The 12,298-nt window shown below is 43.7% G+C and overlaps 1 protein-coding gene across 3 annotated transcripts; it reads left to right on the top strand.

Annotated features, from left to right (window-relative positions):
• On the top strand, positions 1-11,580 carry GPR161 (G protein-coupled receptor 161). Of its 3 annotated transcripts, XM_051608835.1 has the most exons (8): positions 1-68; positions 622-711; positions 1,409-1,521; positions 1,619-2,030; positions 2,571-3,295; positions 4,815-4,919; positions 7,629-7,748; positions 9,707-11,580. In XM_051608835.1, exons 4-8 carry the CDS (start codon positions 1,663-1,665, stop codon positions 9,952-9,954), a joined length of 1,566 nt encoding a protein of 521 aa, XP_051464795.1. In that variant the 5' UTR covers positions 1-68; positions 622-711; positions 1,409-1,521; positions 1,619-1,662; the 3' UTR covers positions 9,955-11,580. The 3 variants fall into 3 exon arrangements, with proteins under 3 accessions (XP_051464795.1, XP_051464793.1, XP_051464794.1); XM_051608833.1 differs by having other exon boundaries at positions 1,409-2,030; XM_051608834.1 differs by lacking the exon at positions 1-68 and having other exon boundaries at positions 562-711; positions 1,409-2,030.
• The last annotated feature ends 718 nt before the right edge of the window (positions 11,581-12,298 follow it).

The raw sequence follows: 12,298 nt of genomic DNA, 5'->3' as shown, positions 1-12,298 counted from the left end.
GGCGGTGGTGGTGGTGGCGGCTGAGCGGGGTCCGGGCCGCCGTGACCCCGAAACCTCCCGCTCTTGCGGTGAGTGCGGTGCCAGCAGCGGCGGCTGTGGCGGGGTGCGGGACAGAGGCGGGGGTGTAGCGGCAGGAGGACGCGCTGGCCGCCGGGGGTGGGGTGTGGGGTGGATGCCCGGGGTGGAGGACCCTACCCCCCAGCCCTTTGTTCGCTGCCGGAGGGTGTGCGGGGGCAAAATGGCGAGCCCTCCTTCCCTGCCCCCCGGTATCGCCAGCTCGACACCGCTGGCTTTGTGCGTGTGCCCGCAGCCGGGATGGGCGCGATGGGGTGCGATGGGATGGGATGGGATGCTGCCCTGCCCCGGCGGGCCACCCCTCCCGGAGGCCTTCTCCTCCCTCCCTGCGGGCAGGAGGGGCAGCCCCTCGGGGGTGGGTGCCCTTCCCAAGCCTGCTCTGGTGGGAGAGCAGCGAAAGGCTCGTCGAGGTGCTGCGGGGTGTTTTAGGGGAGGAACTTGAGGAGGAGCCCCCGTGCAAACAGTTCGGCTTTGCAAGAGAAGAGCTCAGTGGCGCTTTACGAGGCATAGCCCGGTAGTAACGAACGCCTTCAATTGCGCTCTCAGGAAAGCACGGATGAACATGGAAGACACGCGTCTCTCCAGCCCGACGTCGCTGCCCGGGGCCCCAGCAGCCGCCCAGACGGAAGCGTTTCTGTGAGTACTCCTGGCCGCTTGGGAGCCACGGGTGGGCACAGCCGCGGAGTGAGCTGAGACGGCTTTCCCCGAGTCCCTGCCACCCAAGAAATGTTAATACCAACTTCGTATGAGTTGAGGGGCTCTGTAGTTTTCAGGTTTGCGTATTGGCGTTTCTGGTGGTGTTTTTTCTTCTGTACGCTGGCCTGCAGATGGGTGAAGCATTGCATGAAGTAGGTATGAGTGCCTGTTGGAGGCAGCAGGGAGAAGGCTGCCTAAGGAATTGGGAGAAATAGCAAGGTTTCACAAAATAGGGTTGTGAGTCAGTGAGATGGATGCTGACACTGAGAAGTAAAGGGTTAAATATTCTCAAACATTTCTGTAGAATGGATGACAGCTTCATTCAAGGAAGCGTCTTCAAGCCAGTTCCCCAGTCCTTTGCTATTGGCAGTAAACTAGAATCGCTGTCATAGCCAAGGTGGTTACCAACACAGAGGAGCGATGTTAGGAGAGTCCATGCAACCATCCCTGAGTCTTTGAATGTTACTTAGCAACTGTTAGGGAAGAGTCAGCAGGATATGACCAGCCAAGCTCCCACAGACCACCAACAAATGCTGCACAAAGTAACAATCAGGATAAACAGGCAGAATTAAAAATAATAATAATAAATTTGCTAATTTTATTTCTTTCCCCCCCCCCATCTCCTTTTGTCTTTCAGACACTTTCTTCACTGTTCCAAGCGTGATGCTGTCATTGACCTCTTTGGTGTACTCGTAGGCAATTTTCTGCCCCCTTGCTTTCCTATCTAAAATGGTATCCTACATCCTACAGGTAAATTTTAGTTAACACAAGCTAAAGTGCCTCCAGTCTTTGGAGAGAGTTTGAAGAGGGCTTGCCTGAATGTTTCTGAGCCTTATTCTGCTTCTAGCTGCTCAGCATGTCTTGGCTGCTCCAGCTCTGCGCGCTCTGACCATGAGCAGCAATTCCTCCCTCAGCAACGTGAAGGGCCTGAGGAACCTCACCGCGCAGGAAGACGGGGCAGTCAGAGTCACGGAGTCAATTGCTATCATCGTCATTGCTATTTTCATCTGTTTGGGCAACCTGGTGATTGTCGTCACCCTCTATCGGAAGTCTTACCTTCTCACCTTGAGCAACAAGTTTGTGTTCAGCCTGACCCTCTCCAACTTCCTGCTGTCCATACTGGTGCTACCTTTTGTTGTTACCAGCTCCATCCAGCGAGAATGGATCTTCGGAGTTGTTTGGTGCAATTTCTCAGCCCTACTCTACATGCTGATCAGCTCAGCCAGCATGCTTACTCTTGGACTCATAGCTGTAGACCGGTGAGCAGCTCTTTTCTAAGTAACCATAATTCATGATTTTCTAATGAATCATTACCTGGTTGTCCCACAGAGTGACTCGTTGGTTCTTCGTAGAGTTGTGAAGCACTGCAGCGGGTAACGCTGCATACTGTTACAGTGTCATTTTTCCTTCAACCCCTTGTGAAATTTTGATGCAGAACAGAAGAAAATTACATCATCAGCAATGCTAAACGCAGGCATGAGGTTTTTTAAAGCTGTTGATGGTATAATAACATACTACTTGAAAAACAAGAAACAGTGAGTTAAAATTTCAGGTCATATCGTAAGCACATGCTCACACATAAGGACAGATTTAATAGCTGCATGTGTCCCTTCCAGCCAAGTTTTACAATCTTGACTGCAATGGTGTGTATTTTTGCATGTAATTATGAACAGAGTCCATCGACCTGCTTTGAGATTTAGAGAAAAGAGAGCTAGGTATCATGATCATTAAAATATGTTCTTTTTTAAAAAAAATTGTGCATCTTTTGTGCTCCTGTTGACTCTTTGCTTGTCCACCAGGTACTATGCTGTCCTGTACCCGATGGTTTACCCAATGAAGATAACAGGCAACAGAGCAGTGGTAGCTCTTGTGTATGTGTGGTTACATTCCCTTATTGGCTGCCTCCCCCCACTTTTCGGCTGGTCGTCTTTGGAGTTTGACCAATTCAAGTGGATGTGTGTGGTGGCCTGGCATAAAGAGGTTGGCTACACTGCCTTTTGGCAGATCTGGTGTGCCCTGCTGCCCTTCGTGGTCATGATGATCTGCTACGGATTCATATTCCGCGTGGCAAGGATTAAGGCCCGCAAAATCCACTGTGGTAGTGTGGTCATCGTGGAGGAGGACTCTCAGAGGAATGGGAGGAAGAACTCCAGCACTTCCACATCCTCTTCTGGCAGCCGAAAGAACGCGTTCCAAGGGGTTGTCTACTCAGCCAACCAGTGCAAAGCATTCATAACCATCTTGGTTATCATCGGTGCTTTTGTGATTACATGGGGGCCTTACATGGTAGTAATTACATCAGAAGCACTTTGGGGAAAAAATAGTATTTCCCCTGCCTTGGAGACATTAGCTACGTGGTTGTCCTTTTCCAGTGCCATTTGCCATCCACTAATTTATGGACTGTGGAACAAGACAGTGCGCAAGGAGCTGCTAGGGATGTGCTTTGGGGATCGGTATTACCGTGAGTCCTTTGTCCAGCGGCACAGGACGTCCAGGTTATTCAGTATTTCCAATAGGATCACAGGTAAGACACGTTGCCACCAACAACACTCTTCCTTAATACCAGTGAGAACAAGGCTTCTTGTCTGCATGTGCTGGCCATGTTTCAGGGCTTTGTAAACAAAGTGGGATGTTTCTGGAGATTTCAGCAGTCTTTTGTTCAGGTGATCATAGACACTTGAAAGGAACACTTTTTTAATGGGAGTTAACCTCGTTCTCTTACTGTACAAAAAATTTCTCTGCCAGAGAAGACATAGTGATGAGGTTAATAAAAGGCGGTATTTTCTTTTCTCTCAAGCATTTCGTTTCGTGTCTATACCATTTTGTGTTACCCACATTTGGCAGCACTTGTTCTTTGATTCCTGGCTTTATTCTACAGCTTTTTGAGATTCACCGGAGCTATGCTGGTGTTACTATATCTGTAAATTCAGTTTTTAGGCTTAATGGTTGTGAAGAAAAGATCATAAACAAAGTATAACTATGTAAAAGAGTAAGCCTATTTGATGTCTCTCCAAGTTGCAGGCTGAGAGCTTCAGGTGCTCAGATTTTGTTCTTTTAAAGTAGCAATGCAACAAAATTCTGATATTTTTTAATTTCCCTGGTCCTGTTCAGATGCTTCCAAAACCAGAACATCTTCATGGAGTCCCTTGGAACATCTAATGTAGAGGCAGGAGCTGAAGTTACTTAATTGGGAAGGGAGATCTAAAATGCAAAGGGAATGGGGGAGCAGCAAGGTATCTGTTGTCTTTTCTGCAACCTGGAATCATTGGGAGACGCTCCCATCTAAATGAAAAAGTTCTGCAGCTGCAGCCATATCCCAAGCTGCTCTAATGCTCCTCCCGTTTGCAAATCTCTATCCGGGAGATGCTATGGATGAATACATTGGGAACTGTGGTGGGAGGGAAAAGACAGGAATTTTCTTGCTCTTTCCAAGCGCTAAGAAGCTGACAGCTTCAAATTTGTCAGGTGTATTAGCTGCAGGCTGATAGGGATTAAGAAAAAAAAACAACAACAACCAACCAAACCCACAACAAAATATTTAAGTGGGATCTAAAGACAGCACCTTTCTAAGAAGGCTATGGTCTCCTCCCTTCCTATTTTGGAGATCTGAAAGAAGCCAGGTATCTTGGTGCTCCAGCCTTGCTCATGATCTTCCTGCCACATGAATGGCTTGTCACAGCTGCTGGTGGCTATGAGGTTATTCTCTGTCCAGAAGGTGTCTGGCAAATATCCCCATCTCTCTGAGTGCAAATGCTCTGTGTTCAGCCTGTCTGGCTGATGAAACACATGCAGTTGCAAAAAGAGTGGGAGGGAGATGTTGCAGGTAGAAAGGAGACTTGTCATGTGGAAAGACTCCAAGGATACCTAAAAACTGCTGACTGGATGCCTTAAGATGGGAAGTCCAGATGCTGTGCATTCTGGATCAGCAAGCTAAGTTTTATATATAGAATAATAAAGCAGTACAGTAGGTATTACAGGGAGAGGGTTTTACTGTTGCAGACCTCTTAGCATTCACTGTGTAACAGGAACAAACTCTTTTGCAGATTTGGGACTATCTCCTCATCTCACTGCCCTCATGGCAGGTGGGCGGCCACTAGGAAACAGTAGCAGCACAGGAGACACAGGTTTCAGCTGCTCACAGGATTCAGGTAACTGAAAGTCTCCTGGTCTCTTTTCTTGGGCAGAGGGCTGCACTTGCAAGTCAGTAGAACTCTCTGGTGTGGTCTGTATTTACACACACAGATGTATTCTGGTGGATGGATGATGTGAAGCATCTGTTCCAGCAAAACTGCTGCGGTTGTTTTTTCCTTCATTGCTCCAAATATATTTACTTGTAACATACTGTTTACTCTAAGGCTTACTCTCTTGATAATATGTCCTGGTAACAGGACTTACTGCTTTTGTTCCCTTTTTTAGTTTCTATCTGTCTTCATGGACTTTCCCTGTTTCTGCAAGGAACAGACCAACAAAGTTCTGTGGAGAATGTTCATTTCTGTTTCCTAGTTTGTAAGAGACCTTATCTTGTTCATCTAGCAATGTAAACATAAATTCTTAGGATATTTTCAGCTTATGATTTTGTCACTTCTTAAGATCTCTCAGTTGCAGATGGTTTGGAAAAGGGGAAAAAGAGTTCTGCCAGTAGTTTTCCATCCAGAGATGTTGCTAGATTTTTCAAGCAGTTAATTCGGCTACCACTCCTTAATGGCATTGCAGTTATTTTAAAGAGTATTTCTGCTCTAGAGACACCAGAGGGTGATCTTCTAACATTTGTTTGGTGTTAGAGGTTTGTTTCTTATGGAGCTAGAATTTATTTTGGAAGTTGTTTTGTGCTGGTAGTTCTATGCCTGTTGTGGTTATTCTGCAACTGCGTGTTATGAAGGAGAGTAGCGTCCTGATAAACCTGCCTCAATTAAGAGGATGCTGCGTTACCATCTTTTCAGGAACGAGCAGTTTAAATACATGAACAAACCAAATGCATACACCTAATGCTGTTAGAAGTGACGTTGTTTGTTATGGAGGCGGTATGTCCATAGCCTGGGAATGGATACAAAGTAATCACCCTTGTGAAAGACTTTCACTGGGTGTCTTTACTGTGAAAAACTAAAGACCAGGAACTGGAGTCTTAGTCTCCCTAAAATTTTCCTGCTGCAGTACATGATCCTGTGGCTTGTGATGCAGTTGTCTTTAGCTGCCCTGCTAAAGAGAAGCTGGGCTTTTCATGTGAAAAACTGATGGAAGTAGTAGGAGAGGAAAAAACCTGGGTGGTGCCAACTGTATACAAAATACTGAAGTGGGAGGCCAAAGTCCTGATTGCTAGAAATCCTGTCTTAATATTAATTATTCCAAGGAAAGGATTTACTCTGTAAAAATAAGAGGCTCTTCAGTAACCTTATTTGAAAAAAAAAAACAAAAACAACCAAAACCAGAAAAGATAAAAATTAGCTGAACTGGTGCGTTGAAAAAACACTGAAATTCTGCTCCACAGAAGAAAGGATCTGTTTCTTCCTAGTGCCACCCTTCTGTTGTGCACCACATTTCTGAGGTGGATTCTGTATCTTTGAAGATCAGTAAGAGCCTGCTGTTTTCAGTAGTCGGCCTCAAACCCAGCAGATCCACACAACAGCACAGAAAGTCATTAGCTCATTCAGGACTGTGTGAGGGCAGCAGCTCTCTCTCTTGTGTGCTGGATGGAGGTGTATGACAGAATGTTAAAAGTTTATAACTTTGCTATATCACAATAAATTGTCAGCAAAGATTAGACCTGTGGAGCAGTATGTTGTCTAGAGGGATGCCTCCAGCCACGCATTTCTCTCAGTTTCTGACAAATGTCCACTGAAACACCTCCTTATTGCAAAAATAATACGTCTGAAGATCTGAACCAGTCATGTGGGTGAAGAGGATGTGAAGCCACCATATGGAGGAGTTAGGAAACCTGTGAAGGCTCTTTGTGCTAGACCTGTTTTCACACCACAGGAGTAAATGGGCTGAAAATAAAGTGTCATGTATTGAGTGTGTGCAGCTGTGTCTTCCAACACCAGCCTCCCTGAGGACTGCTCACTCAGCACTGTTCTAGTGTCTCCTCAAAATGCTTGCTTCACCCCTCCCTTACACTGCAGAGAGACCAGCATCATGAGGGAGGAGTAGCCTGCAGCCTTGCCCTTGCTGTGAAACTGTTGCAGAGACACCTAGATGAATTGCCTTGTGCTTGTAAACTTCATTTTGTATTGGAAAAGTGCAAAGCAAATGCAGGGAGGTGAAATGAAAAAAACACCAAGCAACAAACTCCTAAATTGGAAAAAAGGCTTATCAGACAAAAATAGTTTCCAATCAGCAAGGGATTTTTCTCCATTAAAATACACTTCAAGAAAGTAAAAACAGGCTATTAGAGACAAACTAAGTTGAGCAGAAAAAATCTCCAGTTTAGGTTTCTGTCCAGATCTGATTGCAGGCATGACATTTGGCAGCTATGGTTGTCTGCCTCTCGAGGAGCATTGTTAGCCTTTTGTCTTCTTTAGGAAATGGGGGGATTTGCCCTCAGCTTCACCCTTTATTTAGTGAAGGTAAGATTTCACCTTTGTCTGCTGTTCTATCAACTGGATAAGCTCTGCAGCTGAACATTTTGGAGCTGCTTGAGGTTTTAGATAGCCAATGAGATGAGATTTCCAAATCTTTTCAATGAAAACTTGACATTTGTTTACTGTGTAGTGTTTATTTCATGCTGAAATTTTCTCACAAAAGCTGGGTTTAGACATCTTTTGATGTCTGTGTCTCCTATAGACTGAAAAGTTTTTGTTACCACTTACATATTGTATCCCAGTGTTACTCTGTTTTGCTTGAGAACTTCTGCTTTGTTTCAGGAACAGATGCAATGCTGCTTGAAGATGATAGCTCAGATGGCCCTCATGCCCCACACTGCATCTGTCCTCCTCGAAGGAGGAGTTCAGTGACATTTGAAGATGAAGTAGAACAAATTAAAGGTGGGTTTAGGAGTAAGTATGGAAATACTCAGAACCAACTGTATTGGTTCTGCTCAGGAAACCTCCAAGGACATTCAGAACTGCCATAAAACATTTCTGACGACTGTTCACTTTGACAGACCTGACCCTTCATGCAGGTACAAGAGGAAGTAAGATCAGACCTTCCAGTTCTTAAGTACTGACAAAAGAAGTCAGAAGCTGTGATTCCGTGCATATGCACTTATACTGCACAGCAGTATCCTCTCTGCAACTCCAGTCGTCTGGTGGCTGTTGCAGTCTGTTTTGTGTTTCTCAGGGAATACATTTTCCTGCCCTCATACTTTGATTCCATTATTGCAGTGTTTCTCACTTGCTGCCTCCTACCAACTTTGTCATTCACAGACTTGAAATTCTTCTATTTACAGATTTTAATGGTCTGAGCATAATTTTATTCTGTTTCATTTTTTTTACTTAACTTTTACTTCACTCATTTTACTGAGTATGTTTTTCAGCAGATGGGAGTGAAAATAGGTAAACTACATGCACTTATTTTTTAGTTAATTTGTTGATTCTGGGCTAGCATAGTCTTGCTGTGATCATCTGTAAAATATGGCAAAGTTAGTTTAATTTAAGCTGATAGTTACAATAATATGGACTGAAAGATTTGATAACAACTGAATTTACTAAACAATAAATTATTGTGGACAATACAAAAATCAGCAGAATGCCTCTAAGAATTGAGTAATAATGAAACCTGAGGATTTTTATGATTCTGAAATAATGAGAAGACTCTTTCTGTGAGATTTTCTCTTCAAACATGTTGGTAAAATTCACTTTTGTCCACTTCCCAGCATGAGCTGATTCTTTTCTTGGACAAATACATTACCACACATTTCCTGTTATGTTTCTGAATGATTATAGAAGGGGAAGGTCTTAGTGCAAAAGTTCTCCACAGGTTTAGCAGTTCTCCCTGATATGTCTTAGGATTTTCAGGATCTCTGAGAAGTTACATTATCACAGCAATGTCACTGAAGAACTGCATTTAGGCTGAACATCTCTGTTGCTCAGCATTGTTGGGTAGGGAGGTATGTAGATGCTACAAAAGCAACGACATCAACACCAAAGAGCAGGTATGTCCAAGGTAATAAAAGGTTAGAAAGAAGTACACTATTGCCTACCACTGCAGTCTTCAACCTTTCCTGGTATGGAGAGCTCTACAGCTTTCCCGCTGGAAGTGCAAGTGTATCCCACAGCGTGGCTGGAACAAATTCAAGCCTTAGAAGAGCAGACTGCTGATTTTAATCACTAATCATTTGGAAGAAGCCCTTGGAATCTGGGGACTCTTAATCCATAAACACAACTCTGGTGTTTAGACTTTAAATATAGTACAAAATAGCTCTTGAACTGCACTGTTTGTGTCAATGAAGTGTGAGATCTTGGTCCAAATGCACTGAGAATCCCTAAAAGGCTGTAGGTTGTGTTGGCAACAGAGAAAGTACAAATAGAGAGTTCTGTCTTCTGCATGAAGACAGGATTGCCTGATGCCAGACAATCCCCATTGTCCCTAATACTGGCCTCTAGGCAGTAAGCAGAAATTAGGCTGTTGGCTTCAGCTGGGTACAAATTCAGACCAATAAAATCCTGTGTTCCCAGGTTCAGATTTGGAAGATCATTCAACGTGCACTTAATTCAAAGTTAAATGTGTATAAGCTCTTTGCTTCATCAGGCTTTATTTTTTTATTCACTTGAATTTGAGCTAATCTTTCTCTGCTTGACATATCAAGGTAACTCTGAAGCTTTGTGTTTATAGAAGGGTTTAGGAACCCTGGGTATCATTAGTAAATGCACCTTGTAGGGTAGTGATTTTGGAGAGGGCATGAACATACCTTTACAAAAGGATAAATATTAGTCTTCAAGCATTTGCACAGCCATGCTGATCAGGTGTTAATTTTCTGATATGTTGCTTTTTCTTTTCCCAGAAGCTGCAAGGAATTCTGTTCTCCATGTAAAAGCTGAAGTCCATAAATCTCTGGAGAGTTACGCATCCAGTTTAGCAAGAGCTATTGAAGCTGATGTGAAGATGAGCTTGTTTGGTGAAGATGCTTTATCAGGAGCTCTGTTCCCTGTGCGGACTCTGCCAGGAAGTAGTATGAACACACGGCGTGGAATCAAGCCCCATGTTAGCCAAAGACTTCAGTTGCAGAGCATTGATGAAGGGAATGTTTAACAGGAGCACTGGAGTAAGAAAAGAGAACGAAACCACTAAGCAGGGCCTACTGCAGCTGTTAGTGTTTCAACAGAACCACAATACCTTGTCAGGATTTTTCAGGTGTTTTTCAACACTTGGAAACCAGCTGAACACATCAGCATTTTCCAGCAGTATTTGTTTACTGTTTAGGGTGCTACTGACTTTTTTGTACCATGTCTTAAACCTATCACACAGTGCATAGGAATGCAGGGTTTGGTTTCACTGACCAAATTGTTAGTCTGTTGAATCTTGAGTCCAAATGAAAAAGGAAAAGTATGTGCAGTGGTTAATTAATTATTGCATTGATCCTTTTCTGACCACCAGAATCATCAGTTTATATGCTGAGTTGGAGTGCTCTGATAGGAGCTTATGCATCGGATACTACATACAGCCTTACTCTCACCAGCTCCCAAATGAGGAGCGTGGGCTTCCCTAAGGGACAATACCTGAACCTCTCAGAAAACTAATGCAGATGAAGGTCCTATTTACCCTTGGTAGCAGGTATTTCTGTTTGTTCAGCCATCAGAATGCTGGATCTGAAGCTGGATTGTGCATTACTTCTGCTTTTACGACACACCACCTTCTGTAGATGTAATGGGTGGGAGCAGAACTCTGCCATATTACAGAGATGGTATTGGAAGAAATCTTCAGTGCAGAGTTCTTAGTTTCTCTGAGAACTTCAATTCACTTTCACAGTTTTGCCTTTACTAAAAGGGCACTCTGTCACTGTGGTCAGCTTGACAGAATATAAATAAGGTTTCACCACTTCATATTCAGGATTCCTGTTTTCTAAAGAGAAAAGTTCATTGAGGTTTTGTTGTGGTTTGTTTGGTTGTGGGGTTTTGTTTTTTTGTTTGTTTTTTTTGGTGTTGTTTTTTTTTACCATGAGGGAATGTAGTATTGAAGCTATAGTTACCTCAGTGCATATATTTCTTGGAGTATTAATTCATGAATCTCTAATGTAAGAACAATTGGCACTTGTATTGCACTTTGCATGTTCTTAAGCACTGTACTGGCATTACCTTGTTAGGCCTTTGTCAGAGGGTTGGCCAGCCCTACTTGCCAAAGAAGGGGAACTCAGCAACAGCCAAGCTTCTGGCAAGGAAACAATCTGCAAAGGTGGAAAAATTTGTTAAGAGAGATAAGGTGGATCATACTCTCGTGCCTAACTTGAGGAACCTTTCTGTGCCTTCCTGGCTGTCCCTTTCCTTACTTCCTTGGGGATTACAGCACTGCCTTATTGCTTATTTCAGAGAGTGGGAGACATAAGTGAATAGGATCATTTCTTGGGGGTGTGTGTCAGTAGCAAATGGACTTAAGGACCAATGATTTGCATGTTTTTACCTGTATCTGCTCCCCTACCCCTCCACCTTTTCCTAGAAGGGGTTTATATAAGTTTTTGATGAAGACTGTTTGGAAATCAGGGGCAGGATTTTTCGACCGGAGCAAAAACTGAGTATACACTTGCTAAGTTATGGCTGTGTGTGACTCTGTTGGAGGCACAGAAGCAAACTGTTCCTGAGGCAGAGTCTCAGTCCAGTTCTCTGTGTAGACATTCCGTTTGCCTGTGTTCCCAGCTCAGAAATATATTTCAGCACAAGCTTATGGCCATCTCTGGAAAAAGCAGCTTGACTTTATGAACCAGCCTGAATCCTGTTACATTCCCCTGCAAGCTATAACTGCATGCTTAAAATTCACTACATGGTTTGCTGATTAAGAACAGGCTGCTGAAGCAAGAACACTTAAGCACCAATAAGATGGTTCTTTGCATAACACAGGCATGAAACGACTAATAAGCAAAGCCCTCAGTCTTGCATTCTTTGCTTCTAGTGTGTTAGATAAATTGGCAAGTCATTAAAAATTAATTTTTTAAATCCCAGTATTTGCCAGGAAATGCCCTGCACCAAGGCCATTGTTGCTGTCATTAACATGACAATCACAGTTGCTTGCAGTACTCAGCACTTCAGGTATAGACTTGAAGTATTTTATCTGCATCCCTTTTATTTTTCATATTCCTCCTGCAAAACAAGCAGAGCGAAGTTGTTACTGGATGTGAAAAGGGCACATGTAAGTACATCTGCACTGTGGTGGAGTGAAACTGGGGCTAGCCCCAAACGGTGTATATCCAGGAGGAAAACCTCCAAGGAAAACCTCCGAGGCACGTGTTAAAGCACAAAAGTGGTGGTATGGTGTAGAAAAGCATGTTTTCACCCAGGTACTGAGCCAAGTTCAGCCTTGGGGCAGGTCAGCAGAGTTGCATCAGTTCACCCCGTGGTTGGACTTGGCTGTCAGTGTTTAATTTCACTAATCTTGTTATTCAGTG

Source organism: Apus apus, chromosome 1 (assembly GCF_020740795.1).
Source record: "Apus apus isolate bApuApu2 chromosome 1, bApuApu2.pri.cur, whole genome shotgun sequence".
Lineage (NCBI taxonomy): Eukaryota > Metazoa > Chordata > Aves > Apodiformes > Apodidae > Apus > Apus apus.
This window is presented reverse-complemented; position numbering and strand designations above follow the sequence as displayed.

Excerpts from the sequence above, each read along its gene's own strand:
- GPR161 (XM_051608833.1), top strand. The coding sequence starts at position 1,591 with ATGTTTCTGAGCCTTATTCTGCTTCTAGCTGCTCAGCATGTCTTGGCT. Across the intron at positions 2,031-2,570 it reads GGACTCATAGCTGTAGACCG|GTACTATGCTGTCCTGTACC; the intron begins GTGAGCAGCTCT and ends CTTGTCCACCAG. Across the intron at positions 4,920-7,628 it reads CAGCTGCTCACAGGATTCAG|GAACAGATGCAATGCTGCTT; the intron begins GTAACTGAAAGT and ends GCTTTGTTTCAG.